At 47.9% G+C, this 24188-nt stretch overlaps 3 protein-coding genes and 1 non-coding gene across 5 annotated transcripts in view; 1 reads left to right on the top strand and 3 right to left on the bottom strand.

Annotated features, from left to right (window-relative positions):
• Positions 1–110: 110 nt before the first annotated feature.
• Rad23a (RAD23 homolog A, nucleotide excision repair protein) lies at positions 111–6057 on the bottom strand. The gene is made up of 9 exons (XM_028755540.1): positions 5884–6057; positions 4171–4332; positions 3847–4028; positions 3655–3710; positions 3390–3517; positions 3075–3153; positions 2851–2981; positions 935–1099; positions 111–854 (listed from the first exon to the last, which is right to left on the bottom strand). The coding sequence occupies exons 1-9, from the start codon at positions 5953–5955 to the stop codon at positions 741–743; spliced, it is 1089 nt and encodes a 362-aa protein (XP_028611373.1). The 5' UTR covers positions 5956–6057; the 3' UTR covers positions 111–740.
• Positions 6058–7691: 1634 nt separating this feature from the next.
• On the bottom strand, positions 7692–12751 carry Calr (calreticulin). Its single transcript, XM_028755487.1, has 9 exons — positions 12533–12751; positions 12073–12174; positions 11679–11882; positions 10674–10768; positions 10377–10586; positions 10173–10286; positions 9867–10010; positions 8544–8636; positions 7692–8447 (listed from the first exon to the last, which is right to left on the bottom strand). Exons 1-9 carry the CDS (start codon positions 12621–12623, stop codon positions 8250–8252), a joined length of 1251 nt encoding a protein of 416 aa, XP_028611320.1. The 5' UTR covers positions 12624–12751; the 3' UTR covers positions 7692–8249.
• Positions 12752–17985: 5234 nt separating this feature from the next.
• LOC114610932 lies at positions 17986–18176 on the bottom strand. Its single transcript, XR_003709755.1, has one exon. It is a non-coding gene; the product is annotated as a U2 spliceosomal RNA (small nuclear RNA).
• A 2687-nt stretch (positions 18177–20863) lies between these two features.
• Positions 20864–24188, top strand: part of Farsa (phenylalanyl-tRNA synthetase subunit alpha) — an 11914-nt gene continuing 8589 nt past the window's right edge. The window contains exon 1 of one of the 2 annotated variants that reach the window (XM_028755552.1): positions 20864–21052. In XM_028755552.1, coding sequence (XP_028611385.1) covers positions 20906–21052 — 147 coding nt within the window. In that variant the 5' untranslated portion in view covers positions 20864–20905. The remainder of the gene's footprint in view (positions 21053–24188) is intronic. The other variant, XM_028755553.1, reaches the window with a different exon arrangement.

Below are 24188 nucleotides of genomic sequence, written 5' to 3'. Positions count from 1 at the left end.
GGCTCATAGGCTGCTTCCTTCCGCACTTGTCAGTGTGCCCACTTCACCTGTGCCCAGCTAGCTCAGACTCACAGGCAGGTGTGAGAAGCTCCAGTAGGCGTGAACCGTTATTAGGGCTCATTTTTAAAACTTTATTCACTTCAAAACCTTTATCAGAGATGTGGTTCTGTCCTGGGGAAGGGGTGGCCTTGGCCTTCAGAACTGATGTTACCCCTTTTCCAGGCTGGAGGCCAAGGCCAGACTGGGGAGAAGGCCTTGGGTTTCTAACAGACTTACTCCAGATGGAAAGATCTGGGCCACTCCAACGGAGGATAAAGTTTAGGGCTCCAGCTTCCCCTCATCATGGTGGAGGAAGGAGGGTTGTCCTTAGGGATGCTTCAGGGGATGGGGAAACAGGCAGGCGCCTCTCCATCTGGCTGCAGGGAGCCGGGACAGAGGCCAAGAGGGGCCCATCTGTCGCCTCCTGGTCTTGCCAACAACTTTGAGCAGGCTGGGCTCTGTTAAGAGGATGGGGACAGCTGTCTGGCCCAGGTCTTCTCGGACTGAGATGGGAGCAGGGCCACTTCAGGAGGGTGGGAAGCTGGGCTGGATGGGTTTTTTTTAATGGTTTTTGATTTTTTTCTTCCTCTTAAATAAACATGAATATATATATGTGTGTAATATATATATATATATATATATATATACTTTTCTCTTATAAATTTTTGTGGAGTGGGGTGGGGGCCTTCTAGCCTACAGCATCACTCATCATCAAAGTTCTGACTCAGGAGGAAGTTGGCAGCCAAGTTCTCATTTTTTTCGCACGCGAAGTAGGCCTGGATCACCAGGCTCTCTGGGAAGCCCAGTGCCTTCAGCTGTGGGAAGATGGGCAGGGGTAAGAAGGGGGAGGTACTGGGCTGCCCACCATGAATGGCTCTTTAGCCAAGCCTCTTACCCTTTCTATAGCTTCCTTCTCCTGCGGTGTCACCTGGATATAGTTCATCTGTGGGGCCTCCTCGCCTATGGCACCAGCCTCCCCCTCTACATCAGAGATGTCCGCCAGCTCCCCAGGGGGCTCATTCAACATCTGGATGAACTGCTCCTGGTGACGGCTAATTTGCTGTGAGAAGAAGAAGGGTGACAAGTCACAGTCCTTGTCACCTAGGTCCCATTTTACACCCCTTGGTTATTATACCAAACTGTCAAATACTCTGAAGGCGCATGTTCTGGCTAAACAGCCATGTAGCCATGGAAATAGCCGTTCAGGTACGGTGAGGTGCCGAGGTGAGGAGGTGGACAGAGAGGCACATGTCTTTAATCCCAGCACTGGGGAGGCAGAGGCAGGTGGAGCTAAGTTTAAGGCCAGCCTGGTCTACGGAAGAGTTTCAAGTAGTCAGGGCTTCATGGTGAGACACTGTCTCAATAAACAAAAAAAGTAAATATTACAGGTGGTTCACACCTGTAATCCCAGCACTGGGGAGGCTGAAGCAGGGGAATCAATGTGAGTTTTAAGCCAGCCTAACCTATATAGTGAGACTAGAGGAGAAAAAAAAAGTTCAAACCAAGTAACTGCAGATGTGCTAGCTAAGACCCTGAGAGCTTGTGGGAGGGGCCTGTCAGTGGTAGAGCCACATGTGGCTAAAACATAAAACCCATAAAAATGTCCTGGGTTGGATCTACTGGGCAAGTCTCAAAAGAGCTCTGTGGCAAAACCAGCACAGCAAAGCTGAGCTTCTCCCTGGCAGTGGGGAGCCAGAGTGGCCGACAGCAGCACAGCGGGCACTTTTGTTGTGTTGCAAGGAAACCCAGGCCTCAAGCTGCTAAGAACAGCAGTTAACTAGTGAGGCACTCAATCTGCACAACCTTAATGTTTTCTTTTCCTTTTTTTTTTTTTTTTTGGTTTTTTCGAGACAGGGTTTCTCTGTGTAGCCCTGGCTGTCCTGGAACTCACTCTGTAGACCAGGCTAGCCTTGAACTCTCGAACTCAGAAATCTGCCTGCCTCTGCCTCCCAAGACGCTGGGATTAAAGGCGTGCACCACCACCACCACCCGGCAACCTTTATGTTTTCTGTTTTTTGAGATGATCTCATTACTAGAAGGATCAAGTTCAGTGATCCTCCTGCCTCAGCTTCCTAAGTGTGGGTTTAATGGTGTACACTGCCACAACCAGCCATGGCACCTACTAAATACACTCTATTTGGAAATTCAGAGGTTCTGATGCAGCCCTTTGCTTCTTCAGACACCTGACAATTTTCACATTAAAAAGGGCCTATTCAGCAATCTAGCCTCTAGTTGGACAGTTCATCGGGGGCCTGTGTAGAAAGAACTAACAGGCCCAAGAAGAGGATGCCAGGATACTGGGGGAGAGAAATGGCTGACATTGGGGCAGAAGCAGAGAGAGTCCTCAGGAGACTGTGACAGGCTCGAGCAATCAGAGCAGAATGGCCTGAAAACTCAGGAGATCCAGGAAATCCTTTCATAGCCGGGATGAGAGGGTCCCAGGGATCTGGTGTGACGACACAGGTTTAGGTCACCACATAGAGGGTTGAAGTGAAGGTCAGGTCGGGAAGAAGGCGAGGACTGAGAAGCAGGAAGAGGGAGGAGCTGCAGACAGGGCAAGAACTCAGAAGAATGCTGTGCTGGAGTCCAGGACCCAGACACGGCAGCCTGCTCTGAGCCTTGGGTGTCTTCAGTAGGTGGGTGCCAACCGCATCCACACCTCCTGGGGAGTCAGATTACACGTAACCTTAGAAGTCATCAGGGAGCAAGGGCTTGGCCTGTGCTAGTTCTGCTTTCTCAGAGCAAAGCTATATCCCTGGGTGATCCCCTAAGGAACTGCATCTGTCTCAGTTCCCTCACCCTGGGCCGCACCTGCAGGAGCTGAGGGTTCTCCTGGCCCAGCTGCTGGAGCAGAGCAGGCAGCAGCGCTGGGTTCTGCTGAATCACTTGCCGCATGTTCTGAAACTGAGGCTGGTCCCGCAGGAACTCCAGGGGGCTCTCCCCTGATATGGCAGAAAGAAGTGTGGTCAGATCCCTGCAGGGACTCCTGAATCCAGACCGTAGATGTCCACGAGTACACCATCCAACCTGCTTACCTGCTTCTGTGGCCGGCTGTTCAGGTGCCTGGCTTTCCTGGACAGATCCATGTTCAGGCTCAGGGCTTCCTGGAATTCCCTGTCAGGGATCCTGCTTTTTAGTTCTTTCAAACAGACCCACTTCCCCTCTCCTAGGTGAGTGGCCTGACACGATGGAAGGCCTCACCCCTGCCCTCCATGTTCTCTGTCCAGCCTCTTTGGGAAGGCTTCAGTGGCAACACTCAATAACAAAAGCCTATGGGGCATGTTTCACCTCCATTGCCTGCTGAGGCACTGAGACCTGTAGACTCCCAGGAGGCAGTGGTGGCCCCTCACCGTGAGCAAGTACTCCACAGCTCGGTGGGGGTTGTTGTAGCTGGCCCTCAACGCGGCCACAACCCGCTCCCGCTCGTAGCCCATGGACATGATCTCAGTCAGCATCGTCTCATACTCAGAGCCAGTCACTGTGGAGGGAGCAGCAGGGCCAGGGTCACCAGAGGCACGGAAGGGCAGCTCCCAGACCCTCCCACACCCGACAAGGCTGTCAAAGGCTGATGGCTGGGGCTTCCAGTCGCCTCTGCCCTGAGGACCACCCACCCACCTAATGTGGAAGCTGCGTCTTCCTCTCGCCCGCTGCTACCTGAAGAGGGAACAGAGCTGCAAATTCAAGAGAGAGAAATCGGACCCTGGCTTCTGGTGGCTTGCCCTCCCCACAAGTGCCTGGGACCACACAGATGGGTACTAGAAGGTGCAGGAAGACAGGGTACAGAGAAAGCTACTGCCCCTTCCTTACCCAGAAATGGATTCCGGAGATGTTGTGGTGGGTGACTCCTCTGATGGGCTCTTGTCCTCTCTGCTGGTAGGTGAAGGATGAGACATGCCTGACGTTGGGACTGGAGGGAAAGGTATGGAGGGCTCCGAGGCAGCAGTGGGTGAGGCCTCTGGGGGTGCTGGGGTACCCTGGCCAGTCTTGGCCTGTGACAGCAAGAAAAAGGGATCAGGCAGCAGCATCCCTATCAAGCCTGGACACCCTGCCCCATCTTGGCCCCACCCTGCCTGTGGCTAATCTCTTCTGGGCATGCAAGCTCTTCGCCAGCATCCCAGCTAATCTCCCCACCTTGGTCACCATGACAACCACAAAGTTCTTCTCATCTATATGGTATTCCTTGATGGGAACATCGTCACTCAAGATCTTGCCAGCGTAGATGAGTTTCTGTCCAGCCACAGGGAAAGCATCTCTACCCTTCTCAGCTTCTATCTTCTCCTTCAGCGCCTTCACCTAGGGTAAGGAGTACAGGTATTAAACACAGAACTTTAATAGTATGGTGTGTGTGTTTATAAATGGCACTAAGACTCTCTAAGATACCCTCAGTGAAGTCCAGGCATAGCTGTGAACACTTTTAATCCCAGCACTTGGGAAAGACAAGTGGATCACGTTGAGTTAGTTCCAAGCTAGCCAGGACTATAGAGTAAGACCCTGTTTCCCATAGAATAGAATAAAATAAAATGACCATCACAACCCCCTAGATTCCCTTCCTCCCTTTTGTTTAGAGAAAAAACTTTGCTCTCAATCCTGTGAGATTCCTATTCAATCTAGTGAGCTGACAGCAAGTCTATTACATGCCAGACACCAAAACCCTTCATTGTGTGTGTGTAACGGTAGTGGTGGTTTGGGGGATGGACCCCTAGGGCCTTGTATACACAAGAGCTCCATCCCTAAGCCGTTTTACAACTTGTTTTACAGAGGCCTGTGGAACAGAACAAAACACAAATCAGTCACTGTTCTCATGGAGAAGACACTGATGTGAGAAGAAAAGCAAACTTGTATTTCAGATGGCATGTGGTTGGGAAGGCAAACAGTAATAAGGAAATGCGGGAGTGTATCCATCACTGGCCTCAGACAGTAATCTTGCTCTACTTATTAGGACATCTTTCTTCCCTTCATTTGTGGAACAAGATTTTATTCTGTACTCCAGTCTGGCCTAAAACTCCATAGCCCAGGCTAGCCTAGACGTCAAGGTAATCCTCCTGTTCGGAGATTATGGACATGACTACTGTGCCTAGACTTCACTGAGGCTATACAGTGGCCTCATAGTATGTTTTGAGACAGTTCAGAGGAGGTGGCCCAAGACAACAATATCAGTTACTTGGGAGGTTAAGAAAAGATGGATCACATGGGCCCAGAAGTTCAGGGACAAACTGGATTAACAAGGCCAGACCCCATTCTCAAAAAGTGAAACCAAACAAAAGTTCATACAGCATGTTTAGGCTGCTGTTATGTGAAACGGAAAAATAAAAATCCATCCTGTCATTGTCATTATTTGCTGTGACCGTGGCAAAGTTCCTTAACTCGGTGGTTGTCAAAAGGGGAAAGTCAGGAGTCCCCAGACGACAACACTGTTTTGCAGATTCATAAAGATGACGCTAAAAATGCTCAATGACTGGTAAAGAATAAACGGCCAACAAACACGGACCACCAAAACTATTAAGATTAAGACCATTTATTATCATCATCATTGTAATAACCAGTCGCCACCTCTTGGGCACTGACGGCAAACTCTGCCACCTGAGCAGCTTGCAGGCTGGGAACGCGGAGCCCGCAGCTGACACCGGAGCCGGACCTGGGAACTCCCTGGGACTGGCCCAGGAACAGCGCCCGAGCCGCCGGGGCAGGGCAGGGCCGATCGGGGGGATCCGAAGAGGTCGGGCCGCAGGGGGAGGGCAGGGCCCGGCCGCGCCGTCCTCTCCGCCCCTCCCGTTGGATCCCGGCCTCCCTGCCCCCACCCACCCCGGCACCCGGTCGCTCCCGCCCCCGGGCTCCGGCCCGCACCGTCTCGTCAGGTTCCATGCGGATCTTGAAGGTCTGCTGCTGCAACGTTTTAAGCGTGATGGTGACGGCCATGGCGGGGCCGGAGCAATGCGGCAGCCCCGGGATCCTCGTACAACATGCAACTCACGCCGCCGCCATCTTAGCGCCCAGCCGCGCCGCGCGCCAAGCACTTCCGGGGCAAGTGTGCTGCGCCGGCTGATCGTCAGCGCCCGTGACACCCTCCGCGCTCCGTGACACCCTCCTCGACCTCTAGAGCATGCGCGGCAACACCTTACCTTAGACATGCGCAATCTTAGCTCTGTGAGCTTTTTTGCTGTGGGCACCAGCATCACGTTACCTTGGTGACGTCATGCCTGTTAACAGTGATGTCATATGCCTACAAAATGGTTTCTAGGGACGACTTTCATTAAGTTTTTAAGGTGTTCGTTGTAGATTTCTGCTCCTAAGTTATTTTTCATACATTCTGCCTGTTTAAAGTGACCCAATTCAGATCTGGCCAAACTAAAAGGAATCCAGCAGGGCAATGCTTGGAAGTGAAGTTACAATCAATCTTAAAATGTACAGCAGGGCAACTATGTGACCCCATTTTCAAGGAGCATCTGAATTTCTGGAATAAACTTCACACTTCTAGTTTGTGATCTTTGTAATCCTCCAATGACCAACCTGTTCATCCAAGCATTTCAAGGTTCTTTTAAATATGTAATTCTCTCCATAAATTTTCCTTGCTTACTTACACCAACCCTTAAGGTACCTACATTTTTCGGGGGTGGGGGGAGGATTTAAAGGGTATTTTCATGAAGCCTTAGACCTCACATACCAAAAGAGAAATAAGAACGTCAGACTCCAAACATCACCATCCTCTTGTGGTCCTTGCTTTGCCCAGTGTTTTGTTTTTGTTTTTTTTTTGTTTTTTTTTTTCGAGACAGGGTTTCTCTGTGTAGCCCTGGCTGTCCTGGAACTCAACTCTGTAGACCAGGCTAGCCTCGAACTCTCGAACTCAGAGATCCGCCTGCCTCCCAAGTGCTGGGATTAAAGGCGTGCGCCACACCGCCCGGCTTGCCCAGTGTTTCTATCCACACCATTGATCAGGCTTGCCTCCCTCTACTCACTTGGGCCTAGATTGCCTCAGACTTGGCGAGGGCTAGATCACAACCTCCTTCTAAGAACACAGGCTTCCTCCTGCCCATCCTTCAGCCTACTCATAGAGATTAAATGGCAGCCTTGAGACCCAAGAGTGAGTCCCTTCTCTTTCTGGTGGTGGGGATGGAACCCAGGCCATGCTAGGTAAGTCTCCAACTAAACTACATAACCCAGTCCTGGGACCAGTTCCTATTAGCTCAATCCTAGAAACAAGAGCCCTTAGGTAGAGTGGGTCACTATCTCTGAACTTAGTTCCTTTTGACTAATAAAATTAGCTATCAGCACTCACTCCACTAAGTGCAGTTTCAATTTGCTCAGCTATCCTACAGTCTTAGAAATCAGGTCAAGAGATCCATCCCATGGTTAACCAAAGATGACTAAGATTTGGGTTCAAGTACCAGCACCAGTGGTCACTAAGTTCTAGTCAGGAAAGTCTGTCAATGAGGTCTGTGCTAGAATCAAAACTTACATGTCTATAGTTTAGGATCAAGACCTGATGGCTGCTCTCCCATTTAGTTTGAGACTATGGGATAGGATACATATAAATGCACCCATGTCATTTCTGTGGGACTCTGCTAATTCCAATGGCTGAAATAAGCCACCAGCACCTAAAAAAAGGCTACTTTTGACTCCCTGATGTACATCCTCCCAGAGAAGGAGACACAATAGGGAAGACACAAAACTTAATTTAATAGAAATTTTGTTTGTAGTTCTTACACTCTCAGTGTGAGCTGTGCTAGAACTGGCTGCCCCACAAGTGGCCCAGTCCTGGGGGCAAGGGAGAAAGGGGATGAGAAGAGCCCCATTCTTCCTCAGTGCTGGGGGAAGGGAAGACACCAACCCCTTCTCCTGCCCTCCTCTGAGATCCAGGAAGGAGAGCAGATGAAATCTCAAGCCTAGGGCTTCTCCTCCACACCCCTGTTCCTAGAGTTGGAGGGCAGTAACCAAGAGATGGAGAAAGGGACAGAAGGAAAAGATGGTGATTCAAAAATGAGAAGCCAGGGGGTGAGGGCTGAAGGAGAATTAAAGACAAACACCAGTAAAAAAAAAGGGGGGGGAGGGTAATGGGGGAGGCAGGGGAACAAAATCAGAATCCACCCCAGATCTGAACCTGCCTGAAAAAAATGAAAAGTTCTTGAGTCTCATAGAGACATTATTGGGAGCAGCCAGCTCTGCGGTGGGGTGTTCAGGCCTCAGTCCAGCCCTGGAGGGAGGTGGTGTGGCCTCTACAGCTCATCCTTGGCTTGGCCAGTGGCATCCTCCTCATCTTCCTCCTTCTCATCCTCTTCGTCTTCATCTTCATCTCTGTCATCCTCATCTTCTTTATCCTCAGCTTCTTCTTCCTCTTTACGCTTCTTGTCTTCTTCCTCTTCCTTAAGCCTCTGCTCCTCGTCCTGCTTGTCCTTCATCTGCTTCTCTGCAGCCTGTTAGGACCAACCACACCTTTCAGTGCCTGGTTCTCACCTGCCTGCCAGTCCTCCCAGATGACCCGGAGAGCAAACAAAGGAGCTCTGACCCACCTTGGTGACACCCCACGTCTCATTGCCAAACTCCTCTGCATAGGCCTCATCATTGGTGATGAGGAAGTTGTCAAAGATTGTGCCGGACTTGACCTGGGAAAGAATGGTGGTTAACAGTAACTTCTGGCAGCCCTGGTTCTGAAAAGGTCTCTATTCCTAGTTTCTGAATCAACCAAAAAGGTATGGGGCAGCAGGGCGTGGTAAGACATGCCTTAGACGCCAGCACTGAGGAAGCAGAGGCCAAACAACTTGAGATTTCCAAGCCAATAGGATTATAGTAAGATCATGTCCAAGAAAGGGGGATGGGGAGGGCAAGTATGGAAGTATGTTGGTACACCGAGAAGGCGGGCAGGGAATAAAGAACTTAAGGCCGGCCAGTACATACCATACATTCACCAAGACCACCCTGCCAGGCTGGGGGACCCACTGTGACACTGGGGACATGACAGTTCAGAAGCCATGCTCCCAGAACTCCAACCCTAATGATCTAGACTACCGACTTCACTTTCCACACTACTCCTTCCTCTGTAAAGCAGGCATTCTGGGGACTTTTTTTTCTTTTCTTTTCTTTTTTTAATTTTTTGGGAACTCTTTTTTTCAACTCATGCCAAGAACTGTCCTAGGCACAGAAAACATCAACAATAAAAACTCAGTACTTTTTTCAAGTCTTATTTTGTTATGTAGCCAGGGTGAGCAGTAAGTAGAGCTGTAACTGGGTGAACTGAGCTGATTTTGCAGGGGCAAAGGACTCAGCACATGCCAAGTAGCCCTGCAGAAAGGTGCTCAGTAGGGTCAGAAACAGCTCAGCACATAAAGGCACTTGGTTGCCAAGCTTTTTTTTTTTTTTTTTTTGGTTTTTTAAGACAGGGTTTCTCTGTGTAGCCCTGGCTGTCCTGGAACTCACTCTGTAGACCAGGCTTGCCTCGAACTCAGAAATCTGCCTGCCTCTGCCTCCCAAGTGCTGGGATTAAAGGCGTGCGCCACCACTGCCCGGCACCAAGCTTTTTCCTAGTGACCAGAGTTGATTCCTAGGACTCACATGGTTAAGAGAACCAATTTCTCTAATAAGTTTTCCTCTGACCTCTGTATACCCACACTTAAAACTGCTTTAATAACAATAAACCAACTTTCTCTTGTGTTAGTAAAAAAAAAAAAAAGGAGAAAACCAAAAGAGATAAAACAGGAAACGCCTCATTAAGCAGGACCATTTCAGAATCTGAACACCTTGGGGTTGGTGCCTCTGCCTGTTCTTCCCTCCAGATCAACCCATATGATCCTGATTACTTCAGGTCTGCCAGGAACCTTGTCTTTCCTATGTCTCACCTGCCAGAGATCTAGGCCCAGTACAGCAAAACTATCATAGGCATAGATATTTGCATCGGGGGAGTATTCAGGATTGTCAATTTCTGGGTGTATCCAAGTACCCTTGTAGTCTGGGTTGTCAATCTGACGTGGCTTCCACTCGCCCTGTAGAAGAGAACCAGATGAATAGAGAGGCAGGCACATCTCACTGTACAAGCCAACAACCCTGCCTAGCCCCAGGGCCTATCTTGTTTTGTTTCTGCAGTACCACACAATCACAGCACCCAAGCATCCTACCAGTGAGCCACACCTCAACACCAAGCCTACCTTGTATTCAGGATTTTGAATCACTGGTGGTTCCCACTCTCCATCCATCTCTTCATCCCAGTCCTCAGGCTTCTTAGCATCAGGGTCAGGGATGTGCTCTGGCTTGTCCCAGTCCTAGGAGCACACATGGAAGTCAGAGTGGACCGACCCAGGTGATGGAACGACTCTAATGACGGAAGGTGGAGCTACTGTCCCAACACTAACCTCAGGCTTGGAATCTGTGGGGTCATCAATCTTGGCTCGTTCATCCCAGTCTTCTGGCTTGGCAGCATCAGGATCCTTTATCTTCTTGGGTGGCAGAAAGTCCCAATCATCCTCCAAGGAGCCTGACTCCACCTGGCTGTTGTCAATTTTCACCTCATAGGTGTTGTCTGGCCGCACAATCAGTGTGTATAGGTGTGTGAATTCATCATCCTGAAGAGGGAAGGAGGTGAGCAGTCCCTCCCACCAGGCTGCCTGGACCTCCCATGACAGCCACTTAAATGACTACCCCAGGCACACCTTACACCGGATATCCTTGTTGATCAGCACATTCTTGCCCTTGTAGTTAAAGATGACATGGACCTTCTTGGTGCCAGGACCGCAGATGTCCGGACCTATGTAAGAAGCATATGCAGGCTTATGGCAGGCTCTACCCCTTAGAGGAAGGAAGACCTAATCTCATCTATTTACGGGTATGTGTGCATGTCTGTATACCATGCATATACAGGAACCTGTAGAGGTCTGAAGTGGGCACTGAAACTCAGGAGCTACTGTTTAAGTGCTGGGAACTGAACCTGAGTTGAAACCATTGAATGGTATCTCCAGCTCTTATTTTGTTTTTGACAGAGGATACTGTTACATTTAACTGAAGCTGCCTTTAAAGTACTGATCTACTTCAGTGGTCTGAATGCTGAAATCACACATGTACACTGCCATACCTATGCAGAAATAAGAACCTGATTTTTTTTTTTTTGAGACAGGGTCTCTACAAACTGTCCAGAACACCTGACTTCAATGTACCCATTAAAGGTATGTATCACTCCTCCAGGACCAAAGACTACAAATCTGAAAAGCTTACCATTCTAGAGCTAGCAAATGGCTCAGTGGTAAATTAGGTGCTTTCTATTAAGCCTGACAACCCAAATTTGATCCTGGAACCCAGATGACAAAAGAGATTTCCAAAGTTGCCCTCTGACCTTCACACTAGTACGCCCTATACACAGGAGTACCTAAAAAATATGCACACGCTTGGGGGATTTTTCAGTGATTTTTAGACTCTATCATTAGCATCATTTCTAAAATTAAGAAACACGCAGAAACTATCATACAAATGAACAATATAAATCTACAACTAATAAGTACAGTACACCAACTAAGAAGCCCTTTAATTGTCCCTTCAGGATAAAACTCATCATCATTCATGTGCTTTCCATGACATGAAGATCAGCATTCAGTTATAAAAGGTTTCAGTCTGCACCCACTGTCCAACCGGCAGAGGTCAGCACTGGCTGGGGGGCCCCTCACCAAACATGATGTTGTATTCTGAGTCTCCATGCATGTCCTTCTGGTCCAAGCCACTCGGAAACAGCTTCACGTAGCCGCCCCCACAGTCGATATTCTGCTCATGCTTCACCGTAAACTGCACCACCAGTGTCTGGTCCTTGTTGCTGAAGGGTTCGAATTTGGCGGACAGTGCATAAAATCGGGCATCTTGGCTTGTCTGCAGCCCTGTGATGAAATGGGACTGTCGTCAGGTGGACCCCAAATACCCTAGACGAGAGGCACGGCTGACCTCCCCTTCCTTCCTCCACCTGTCTTTGGCTCCTGTGATCTTGGGAAAAGCCCCAACAAGCTGTGTGTGCTGACTACAGCTTCCTCCAGGAAGTCGTCCTGAATCCAAGCACCCACTCCCTCTTACCTTTATCCTTCTCTTGGTCCCCGTAGAATTTGCCAGAACTGAGGACAAATTTGCCAAAATCGGACTTATGTTTGGATTCGACCCAGCGGTTGGTCCAGGCATCTGAAAGGGAAAGGCATAGAGTCAGATCAGCGGGGCCGTCCGCCCCCCCGCCCCCATAACCAACGTCTGTCAGGAGCTACAAGGAGGTGGGGGTGGGGAGGGGGATTCCCATCCCAACCTCGAACTTGACACCTCGATCGGCTTCAGGTCCTTGGACGAACCCTAACTCCAGGCGCGGGAAACCGCTGCGCCTTCCTCGTCCCCCAAGGACGCACAAATGGAACTGCCCGCGGCTCCAGTCCCCCCGGGGCCACAGTGTTGGCCCTCTGAACGGTAATTACATTACACACGACGAGGCAGCCGAGGGCTCGGGGCCCAGTAGTCGCTTAGGCAGCCTCGAGGCGGGCCCAGACCTTACCTCCGTCCAAGAACTGCTCTTTGAAGTAGATGGCAGGGTCTGCGGCGGCCAGGCTGAGGAGGCCAAGCAGGAGCGGCACCGAAAGGAGCATGGCGGGCCGAGGGGGCGGCGGCACACGGGCCCTTTAAAACGACCGTCAAGCAGCGGCTCTGCAGTATTGACGGACGCGGCCGCCGCTGCCCCAATTTATATGCACCTACCTCTCACCCCAACCTGACAGGACCGCTGAACCCGCCCCTCGGCCCTTTTGACTGGTTTAGACCTACAGCTGTCCCTTCTCATTGCATCCTAGCCGGCTCAGCATGTTAGGCTGTGGCTCGGAACGCTGGGATCCCAGATGGCCGATTTCTATTGGTTGCACTAAGGGCCAATGAGGGTCAACCACGCGTTGTGGGGGACGCCTTCTGGTGGGGTGGGGGCCGCGAGCCCACTCAGGCACGGTCACGTGACTGGACCTCAGCCCAGCCCCGCCCTTGCTGGTGAGAGTCCCTGGCTGGCCTTGGAGTCGTTTAAAGAATCCGCGCGAGCGATGGCAGGTGTTAACCGTGCGGAACTGGGACCCGGCCTCAGCTTCGGCCTTTTCCCATCCTCTCTAGTCAGAGGGAAGGAGCAAGGATTCTTTGCGAGTTTAACGTTCCATCTATCCTGCACTTAAGGAACGCCCACCGATGGCGAGCTTTTCCTATTCAGGATAAGGTCAAGGACCAGGATCCTGGGGTTTCGCTGCATTCGGGTTCCACAGTTGTTCAGGCCAGTAGAGAACGTACCAGCTTTCTCCTCTTGTCCGGTAGTTCCCTGGCAGCCTGTCAGACTACTGGGTGACATGATAGAACTCATTTCGCCTCTCTGAAATTTCAGAAGCCACCAGGGGTGACCCTGAGCTATCTGACAGAAATGCTTTTAAACCTTTTAGTGCTATCCACGGTTTGAGAGCAGGAAACACAGAGGTCTCAGAGGTGTGACTGTAAGCGTGTTTCCTAGGGTGAAAGGTAGGGTTGTTGTTTTTTTTTAAACTCTTAAGCTGGAAAATGAAAGGAGTCACTTCTTGTGGTCTCCCACAAACGACTTGGCTTTTGCAATTAAACGGCTATACGCAGAAGGCAAGGGGTGCCGTTTGAGGAGGAAAAGGGACACAGATGGCTATGATGATAGAGTTCTAGAGAGATAAGCAGGACTCTCGGATCTGGAGTCCTCTGACTCAAATCATGTGATTCTGGCCAGCTCCCTGCCTGCTGCTTGGAGGAAAAAGGACAGTACCTGTAGGGGGTGGGGGATGGAGGTGCTTCCAAACTGAGGGATTGGGAACACTGAAACAGACTATGGACCGCTCAGAAGGGAATCCTTACAAAAATGGAGCGCTTCCTTCGCAGTGAGGGGAACTCAGGCGAGTCATGACCCTTGAGGTCAAGAGGTTGGGGCTCCACCCCGTTCCCCAGGCAGTGTACATAACTAAGCATTGCTGGTGTAGATTCCTCTGGAGGACATCCAAGTCCAACGAGATCTTGACAGACTTGTGACTGACCCTCCCTTCAGTCCTGTGCCATCGACACATATGCTTGCTGCCTTCTGCTTTGTTCTAGCATTCAAGAAACTGAATGAAGCAGGGATCAAAAGTTCATTTCTCAGCTACATGGTGAGTTCGAGGCCAGCCTGGGCTACATGAGACCCTGCTTCAACACAGTGACTGGAGAGATTGTTTTGGAGCACTGGCTGATCTTCCGAATAACCCCAGTTCTATTCCCAGCACCCACGTGAAGTATCAAAACCATCTGTAACTCCAGTTTCAGAGGGTCCAAAGCCCTCTTCTGTGGGCACCAGACATGCAAATGGTGCAGAGACATACATGCAGCCAAAACATCTATACAAATAAAATGAAATTTTAAAACTTTTTAAAAAAAAACTGAATGTGGTAATGCACAACAGTAAACCCAGCATACTTCAGCAGGATAGCAGGCAGGAACAGGAGAGTCACCCAGGAGCCCTTGACTAGCTTGTAACCCAGGAAAAAAAGAACAAGACCCCGTGTCAGCTAAGGTAGAAGGTGAGAGCCAATGTCCTCTGCCCTTCACACATATGCTGTAACTCAGGTGTGTGTGTGTGCACACGTGTGCACTATACTCACTTTTTTTTTTTTTTAATTAAGAAAATCAGAGCCGGGCAGTGGTGGCGCACGCCTTTAACCCCAGCACTTGGGAGGCAGAGGCAGGTGGATTTCTGAGTTCGAGGCCAGCCTGGTCTACAGAGTGAGTTCCAGGACAGTCAGGGCTACACAGAGAAACCCTGTCTTGAAACCCCCCCCCCCAAAAAAAAAGAAAAAAAGAAAAAGAAAATCAGGTATGGTAGCACACCTTTAACTCCAGCATTAGGAGGGCTGGGGTTCTAGTGGATCTCTGAATTCCAGGTCAGCCTGGTATACTTAGTACAGTCTAGGTCAGTCAGAGTTACATAGTGAGAACCTGTTACAAAAGAAAAAAAAAATCCTAGCCGGGCGGTGGTGGCGCACGCCTTTAATCCCAGCACTCGGGAGGCAGAGGCAGGCGGATTTCTGAGTTCGAGGCCAGCCTGGTCTACAGAGTGAGTTCCAGGACAGCCCGGGCTATACAGAGAAACCCTGTCTCGAAAAACCAAAAAAAAAAAAAAAAAAAAAGAAAAAAAAAATCCTGGGCTGGAGAGATGGCTCAGAGGTTAAGAGCACTGACTGCTCTTCCAGAGGACCTGAGTTCAATTCCCAGCAACCACATGGTAGCTCACAACCATCTCTAATGGGATCTGATGCCTTTTTCTGGGGTGTCTGAAGACAGCTACAGTGTGCTTACATTAAATAAATAAACTTGAAAAAAAAGAAGAAGCTGAAGAGAAAGGGGCCTAAATTGATGAACCCTGAATACATGGCTTCGCTATAGGGTTGGAATTAGGAAGTACTAGACATGATGTGTAACAGGCTCAATAATGATGTTTCTGGGAGTGTGTCAGGACTGGGGATGCATACCTCTGTGATAGAGCCCTTTTCTAGCAAAACATGAGGTTCTGCATTCCATCCCTACACTGGTAAAGTCTGAAGCATGGTCCACTTTTAGACTGTTGTTACCAAATACTGTGTGCATGTGTTAACTCACGATTACTTCTCACAACAAACTGGGTTCCTTTACACCTGCCAGGAAAATTGAGGGTCAGGAATATTGAGTGTTTGTTTAGTATTTAACCAATTTAATAAGCTAAGAGTGACATAAATGGGGCTGGAGAGATGGCTCAGTTGTTAAGAGCACTGGCTACTCTTCCAGAAGACCTTCATTCAGTTCCCAGCACCTACATAGCAGCTCACAGTTTTCTGGAACTCCAGTTTTGGAGAATCTGACACCTGCACACATGCAGGCAAAACACCAATGCACATAAAAGTCCTCTGTGTTTTTATATTTTTGAGACATGGATCTTACTAAGTTGCCAAGACTGGCTTTGAGCTCCTGGACTCCTGTCTTGCCCTTTCAAGAGTTACTCTGAAAAAAAAAAAAAAAAGAGTTACTCTGGCTTTGTTTTGTTTGTTTTTTTCTAAATGTTAAGCTAAACTCCACTACTACCTAGCAGTCTTCCCACTTTGAGACAGGGTCTTTGATAGATATGTAAACTTAGCTGGCCTGTAATTTACTAAGATCTGCCTGCTTCTGCTGGGATTAAAGATATGTACCATTAGGCTCAGCTTTTCTTCTTGATTTCTTTTAAAATATTTATTGCTATTTTACATATATGAATGCCTACATGTATGTATGCATACCACACACATGCCTGGTACCCACAAAACCAGAAGAGGACGTCAGATACCCTGGAACCAGAGTCATCAGTGGTTATGATCCTCCATATGGGTGCTGAGAACCAAACCTGGGTCCTCTGAAAGAGTAAAAAGTGCTCTTAACCCACTGATCCATTTTTCCAGCCCCAAACATGTTTTTTAAATGAACCTGTATTTTCAAGGTTTTTTAAAAAGCATTTTATTTAGGTGTGTGTGTGTGTGTGTGTATGTTACAACATATGTATGAAAGTCAAATCTTTCGAGATTCAGTTCTTTCCTCCCACCTTGTGTGTCCATGGGATAGAATTCAGACTGTCAGTCTTGGCAACAAGTACCTTTATCCCAAACCACAGCAACCCCAATGTTTTGTTCCTTTGTTCCTCCCACTGAAGTGGTCTTGATAACATCTTTGGGCTGAGATTTTTTTGTGGTAGTCCTTGACTATACAACTGCAACCAACCAAACTTACAGGGTTTCCCCTTCTCCATCAATTTTACTGAGGCTTATCCCTTACCTAGTTTCTTCCCATCCACTTGAATTAGGTCGGTTTTGTGCTCAGCACAAAAAGCCTCCATCATGGCTTGCTGTAAGCAAACAATGGGTTTGGCAGCCTTGTGGATAGTATGTGCTTGGCAATCATGAATGAAGCGGTTCCCACAGTAAGTGCCTTCAACCTCTGAGCATATAGCCTGGCCACATAGAATCCAGTACCTTCTTCTGACTTCCGAGGGCACTGGATCCCCAGAATCTGGAGTTAGGGATCACTGTGCACCTCTATGCTGGGACGTGAGCCTGGGTCCTCTAGAAGCTCATCTGGTGGTCTTGCTCTCTCAGCCCAGGCTCCAAAGAGCAATTTGTTTATTTTTTATTATTTATTTTTTTTGTTTTTCAAGACAGGGTTTCTCTGTATAGCCCTTGCTGACCTAGAACTCACTCTGTAGACCAAACTGGCCTTGAAGTCTCAGAGAACTGCCTTTCTCTGCCTCACAAGTGCTGGTGTTAAAGTTCTAAGCCACCACCACCTAGCCCAAAGAACAATTTTTAAAAATTAAGATTTCAGCCGGGCGGTGGTGGCGCACGCCTTTAATCCCAGCACTTGGGAGGCAGAGGCAGGTGGATCTCTGAGTTCGAGAGTTCGAGGCCAGCCTGGTCTACAGAGTGAGTTCCAGGACAGCCAGGGCTACACAGAGAAACCCTGTCTCGAAAAAACCAAAAAAAAAAAAAAATAAAAAAAAAAAAAATAAAAATTAAGATTTCTAACACAGGGGGCTGGAGAGATGGCTCAGCGGTTAAGAGCACTGACTGCTCTTCCAGAGGTCCTGAGTTCAAATCCCAGCAACCACATGGTGGCTCACAACCATCCGTAATGAGATTGGATGCCCTCTTCTGGTGTGTCTGAAGACAGCTACAGTGTACTCATCAATAAAATAAATAAATAAATATTAAAAAAAAAAAAAAAAAAAGATTTCTAACACAATAAAACCAGAGGTACACTAGTTTGCCATTGTGGAGAATGATAGGAAAATGTTAAAAGCTGTTGTCTTCTGAAGCTAGAGCGATGGCATAGTAGTTAAGAGTGTTTGTTGCTTTTTTTTTTTTTTTTTTTTTTGTTTGTTTTGTTTTTGGAGACAAGCTGGTTCCTAACCTTTAACCATCATTATTTCCCCAAAGGGGGTGCACCGTTCCTGGAGGTACTGCAATACCAGGTCGATGCGTGGAGTGGACGGAGCAAGCTCCTATTCCAACTCCTACTTCCAAAAATCCATTTAATATATTGTCCTCGGATAGAGGACGTATCAGATATTAAACTGATAAGAACAGATACTACACTTGATCTTAGCCAAAAGGCCGAGAAGCGATGTGTTTGTTGCTTTTGCAGAGGACCTGGGTTTGTTTCCCAGCATGCACATGGTGGCTAACAACTGTAACACCAGTTCCAGAAGATCTGATGCCCTCTTGTCATCTACTGCCACTGCATACATGCAAGCAAAACCGTTATATAATATATATGACATATATAACATATGTATGTTATATGTATACATATATAAGCAAAACAGAGTGGGTGGAGAGAGAGCTTGTTGCTCTTGTGGAAAACTCAAGTCCAGACTCTAGCATCCATACTGAGATGCTTATAACCACCTGTCTCCAGCTCCAGGGACCCAGTGCCTCTGGCCTTGGCATGCACCTGCATTCATGTGCACATATGCCCAGACAGACAGACAGACAGACCCAGTGCCTCTGGCCTTGGCAGGCACCTGCATTCATGTGCACATATCCCCACACAGATAGACAGACAGACAGACAGACAGACACACACACACACACACACACACACAGAAATAGATCACAAGATGTGGAAACACATGCTTTTAGTACCACTCTCCTCTCCTCTTTGGTAGAGGAGAGTGGATCTGTGAGTTCCAGGCCAGCCTATCCACATAAAGAGACCCCGTCTTAACAAACCAGGTCTGGAGAGAACTCAATGGTTAAGAGCACTTCTCTTCCAGAGGACTAGTGTTCTGTTTACAGCAGCCATATTAGGTGACTCATAACCAAAAGCAACTGGAGCTCCAGGAATCTGATGGTCTGGCCTCCTTTGGCACCTGAACTTTCATGCACATGCAGACACATACATGTAGTTAATTAAAAATAATAAAAATAAAAATTTTTAAATATTTTAAAGGCTTCTGTTTAAATGTCAAGACATTATGCTTCTACCAGAGCAGAAAATTTTTGTACAAATAATGAAAACACAATACACAGTACAGTCTCAAACTTGAGAAAGTTTTGGTAAATCAAGCAGTATTTACTGAGCATGTGAGGAGTGACAGGAAGTGACACCACAGTGTTTTGTGTTCAGAACTAAGGCTAGGGATGAGAAGATGGCTTGGTGGGTGGAAGGAGATAATTGAGGCCCAAAAGTTGTCCTCTGACCTCCACATGTGTGTCATGGTATGCAAGTGTCCTGAGACCCTGACAAAAAACAAAAGCAAAACAAACAAAGAAGCTGCCATGGTTGCATAACCCAACATGGCTAAGAGCTGCCAGAGACACCTGAACTCACTGCATTTGATTTTGAATTAATTTGGTCACTGAATATTCAAAAACCCTTTACCAGTTATTGCCAGTTATGTTTTAACCCACACATTGAGTCACAAGATCATATATGGATGAGACTCAAGGTCTGTTTTTGTTTGTTTGTTTGTTTGGGGGTTTGGTTGGTTGGTTGATTGGTTTTTTGGTTTCTTGAGACAGGGTTTCTCTGTGTAGCCCTGGCTATCCTGGAACTTGATCTGTAGACCAGGCTGGACTTGAACTTGGAGAGCCTCCTGTCTCTGTCATGTGAGTGCTGGGATTAAAGGTGCCTGCCCCATGCATCTCACCTACCTGCCTCCCTCTCTCCCTCCCTCCCCCCACTTCCAGCCCCCAGCTATGACTCACAGTTTGTAAGAAGTATCAATGTGATATTATTGCACTGGTCTTCTGAGAGCACAGAGAAGCTGGAAGGTGTATACTTTTTCTGGTTTTATCCATTAATTCCCTGTAGGTTGACATTCCTGCCTCTGAGCCTCATTTTTTCTCTTGTGAAGTAGAAGATTTATATAGTATCTACATTATGAATTTTAGGGAGAACTTAAAAAACCTGAAGTACTCCATGCAGGCCAGCAGGCTCTGTAACAGTCTTAAGTGAATCCCTCTTCCCTAACATGTATGGTCCCAACTAGATTCCTTTTGAAAATGTAAGAGAAGTTAATATCTGCAGGGTGGGGCACTGGAAAGATGGCTCCGATCAGCTCTTCAGAATACTCGTTAACTGTTAAGTATTATGCTGTTAAGTTCTCTTGCATAAGACCGTGGTTCAGTTCCCAGAATTCACATGGTGGTTCACAAACATCCATAGCTTCGGTTCCATGTGGTCTGATGGCCGTCTTCTGACCTCTGAGGCCACCATGCACACATGTGGTGCATAGACATATATACAGACAAAAACCTCACACATAAAATAAAGTGAATAAATCTAAAAACAACAAAAACATCAACAGAATGGTCATGCCCTAAGCCCGCCACCCAGTGCCTTCTCTCTGCATAAGAGAATTCTTGAAGGATGGCAGTGATCTAAATGGTGGCTAGTGGTGGCTTCATGAAAATTAGCGGGAATTAGGATGGGAGGAAACCGATAGAATTAATTTCAGTCAGGCCTTAGAGTATTTGTCTGTAATCCTAGCACTTGGGAGAAGTAGGCAGGAGATGAGGAGTTCAAGGATAGCCTCTGCTAAAGAAGACCTGTCTCAAGATATAAAACAAACAAACGAACAAACAAAAAACTACTTTTGCCCTTCAAGTCATCAAATTTACCTCACTAGTTAACTAAAGGCCACTGGGTTCAAACGACATACAGCATCCTGAATCCCTTAGGTCCATTAGAAGCTGAATTGCCACACTTAAGATGGCGATGGCCAGCTCCCAATTTGCCCTGTGCGCCACATTAAGAATGGCGACGCACGGTCTCTCGTGACTTCCGCTTCCGGTTCCGGTTCCCTAGTCGGTCCGGCGGCCTGTACACGCCAAGCACGCTGGGAGTAGGCATGGCCGATAATCCCGTTTTGGAGCTGTTGCTGAGGCGGCTGGAGGCAGCTGATGGCGGCCTGGACAGCGCGGAGTTGGCTAAGCAGCTGGGAGTGGAGCACCAGGCGGTGGTGGGCGCGGTGAAGAGCCTCCAGGCTCTGGGTGAGGTGAGTCCGGCGCGTGCTGCTGGCCGGCCTTGCTTTTACACCTGTAGTCCATTATTGCTAGTGAGGGAAAATTAGATACAGGTACAGCGTGGGGTGCGCCGGCTGGAAGTCTGGAACAATTTACGTTCCTTAAGCGACTAATGTCTATTAAGACGAAAACCTGGCACATGTAGGGATGTGACAAGACGAGGTCGCTGCCCGGAAAGGGGTAGCAATCTTATGGGGAGGCACAAATGACTGAAGTGATGTGGGGGCTCAGAGAAGTAGCCGTGCCAGTTGACTTCGTGTTGGGGACAGAGAGCCGGGGTCCGGTGGAAATGGAAACTGAATCAGGTCCAATGGAGGAAAACGATGGCACCCAAGACATCAGTGGCAGGGCATTCGTATGGGATTAGGCCGCAGAGACCATCAGGGCAGAATTACATGGTTCTATAGGGTTCCCTCTTTCCCTTTCATCTCCATATTAGGGCCTCCTGTGTGTTAGGCAAAAGCTGCCACCCTGAAATACAGTTGCTGTCCTGTAAATTGCTGTCTGGACCAGGCTGGCCTCCGATTTACAAAGATCCATGTGCTTTCAGAGAGCTGGGATAAAAGTCTCATGCCATTAATACCCGCCTCCCCTTAGAACTGTTTATTGTTTTTTATGTATGTATGTGTGCCTGCCTGAGTTTATGTGCACCACAAGCTGGAGGAGACCAGAAGATGGTGAGAACTTAATTTGTAGACGGCTGTGAGCATCCATGTAGTTGCCGGGACTTGAACCTGGTTTCTCTGCAAGAGCTATTGCTCTTAAGCCACTGAAGCACCTCTCCAGCACGCTTTGTCCTTTTTTTTTTTTTTTTTAATTTTTCTGTGCGTTTTTACTGTTTTTGTTTTGTTTTTCAAACAGGGTCTATTTACATAGCCCTGGATATGCTGTAACTCACTATGTAGGCTAGTCTATCCTCAAACTCAGAGCACCACCTGCCTCTGCCTCCGGAACGAATGCTAGGATACTTTTTAAACTTTGAAACAGGCTCTCACTGTCCAGTCCGGCCTTGAACTCGCCGTGTATGAGTTCACAAGCTTTCCTTACCTCAGGTTCCTAACAGCTAAGATTACAGGCTTTTACCACCGTGTACGGCCTGCTTTGTGTGTCTTCATCTCCTCACAGGAATAATGGAGAACCACATTAGGCGTTGTAGCCAGCCAGATTGTATTCTCTGTATTAGTTTTCAGAAGGAATGCCAGGCTAAACTGAGGGCTGAGGACTGAGGCTGCACATGCCCAAGCTGGAGTCATAGTGACCCAAGCTTCAGAGTAAGGAAGAGGAGCAGAGAGGAAACCTGTTCTTCTGGCATTGCAAGTGGACTGTGAGGGAATGAAAGATGATGAGGGGTTTGTGGACCACTCAGGAAGCAGGAACCATGAGGCCAGGGTCCGGGTTCTTTATTTGTTGAGCACAAGTTCTGTACTCATGTCTCGCCTCTGTTCTATAGTTCTTGCCATAATCTTAGGATGCTGACATTGTTTTTAGGTCTTGCACATAAGACAGCCAGTGCCCATTGTAGTGACCCATCAAGTGTCACTACTTGTACACACTACAGTCCTCAATGTTGAGGACAGAATATGGTATAGGGGCCAGGGATATGGCTCATGACTTTCTTGATTTTGTTTTTCAGCCAGTTATTAAAAATATTTCCGGGGCTGGAGAGATGGCTTGGTGGTTAAGAGCACTGACTGCTCTTCTAGAGGTCCCAAGTTCAATTCCCAGCAACCACATGGTGGCTCACAACCATCTGTAATGGAATCCAATGCCCTCTTCTGGTGTCTGAAGACAGCGACAGTGTATTCACATACATTAAATAAATAAATAAATAAAATCTTTAAAAAAAAAAAAAAAAAAAAAAAAAAAAAAAAAAAAAATATTTCCTCCCCTGATCTTTGCCATTAAGCCTTTAAATTCTAAACAAGTTAATGCATCTGTTTAGGAGTTAGAGTTGGGTGTACTTTGGGATATTATAGAAAGGACATTTGTTCAAGCCTTTCTGTAAAATATAAAGAAAAGTGCTCTTAGCAGCCTGTGTATAAATGATGAAATACATGTGCAGTCAAGATACAGGCTTAGGGGGAGTGGCTCAGAAAGAGCACTTACCATAAGACCTGAGGTCAGATCCACACACTCCTGTAAAAGCTAAGCATGGCCTCTCGAGACCATTAACCTGGAGTTGTTGTGGAGACAGAAAGATTGTTAGGATGTGCTTGGCACCAGCGAAGATGAAAAATGGTGAGCTCCAGTTTCTTTGAGGGACCAAGAGAACAAGCAAAGGGTGATAGAGTTTGAGTGGCTTCCTCTGGCCACCAAACATATGTGCATTAGTTCATACACATGTGCTTATACACTGCACACACAAGAAAGAAAGGAGAGAAAGAAAGAAAGGAAGGAAGGAAGGAAAGGAAAGTACAAAGACTGGAGATGTGTTTCAGTGGCACAGTGCTAGTCTAGCATGCCCAGGTGTCTAACTCCTAGCACTTAAAATGAATTTGTCTAGGCCGGGTTGGTGGTGGTCCATGCCATCAATCCCAGCCCTTGGGAGGAAGAGACAGGTAGATCTCTGAGTTTGAGGCCAGCCTGGTCTAGAGAGCAAGTTTCAGGACAGCCAAGGCTAACCTGTCTCCAAAAACAAAACAAAAGTTTGTCTACAGGGCTAGAAATGTGGCTCACTGGTTAAGAGCACTGGGTGTGGGTCCTAGCACCCCCCCAGTAACTAAGAGCTGCCTTTAATCACAACTCCAAGGGAGCTGAAGCACTCTGGCTTCTCCAGGCACCTAACTGTGGTGGCCATAAACTCATGCAGGCACACACACATGTAGATTTAAAAAATGAATATATCTGAAAAAAAAAAAACCCATAGAATTGTTTCAGCTAAGAACATTAGTATGCAACCATTAGTCCCAAAACAGGAAAATGAGGCAAGAGGATTACAGGGTCCAGGGGTTTGAATCCCTCTTGGGGTATATGGCAAAGCAAGGTTTTGAATGAAAACTGAGATAACATGCTTGCGCTCTCTCTCTCTCCCTCTCTCCCTCTCTCCCTCTCTCCCCCCCTCCATCTCCCTCTCTCTCTCCTTCCCTCTCCATTTCCCTTTCCCCCCCC

This window comes from Grammomys surdaster, unplaced genomic scaffold (genome assembly GCF_004785775.1).
Source record: "Grammomys surdaster isolate TR1022 unplaced genomic scaffold, NIH_TR_1.0 126063, whole genome shotgun sequence".
NCBI classification, from domain to species: domain Eukaryota; kingdom Metazoa; phylum Chordata; class Mammalia; order Rodentia; family Muridae; genus Grammomys; species Grammomys surdaster.
Note: the sequence above shows the minus strand (reverse complement) of the source record. Positions and strands in the feature narration are given on the sequence as shown.

Coding starts and splice junctions, on each gene's coding strand:
- Calr (XM_028755487.1), bottom strand. CDS start 12,623: ATGCTCCTTTCGGTGCCGCTCCTGCTTGGCCTCCTCAGCCTGGCCGCC. Junction 10,011..10,172: donor TTCAAAATCCTGAATACAAG/GTAGGCTTGGTG, acceptor TCTCTTCTACAG/GGCGAGTGGAAGCCACGTCA. Junction 8,637..9,866: donor TGGGCCTAGATCTCTGGCAG/GTGAGACATAGG, acceptor ATTCTTTCCCAG/GTCAAGTCCGGCACAATCTT.
- Rad23a (XM_028755540.1), bottom strand. CDS start 5,955: ATGGCCGTCACCATCACGCTTAAAACGTTGCAGCAGCAGACCTTCAAG. Junction 3,711..3,846: donor TCTCCGGAATCCATTTCTGG/GTAAGGAAGGGG, acceptor TTGAATTTGCAG/CTCTGTTCCCTCTTCAGGTA. Junction 3,518..3,654: donor AGACGCAGCTTCCACATTAG/GTGGGTGGGTGG, acceptor CTCCCTCCACAG/TGACTGGCTCTGAGTATGAG.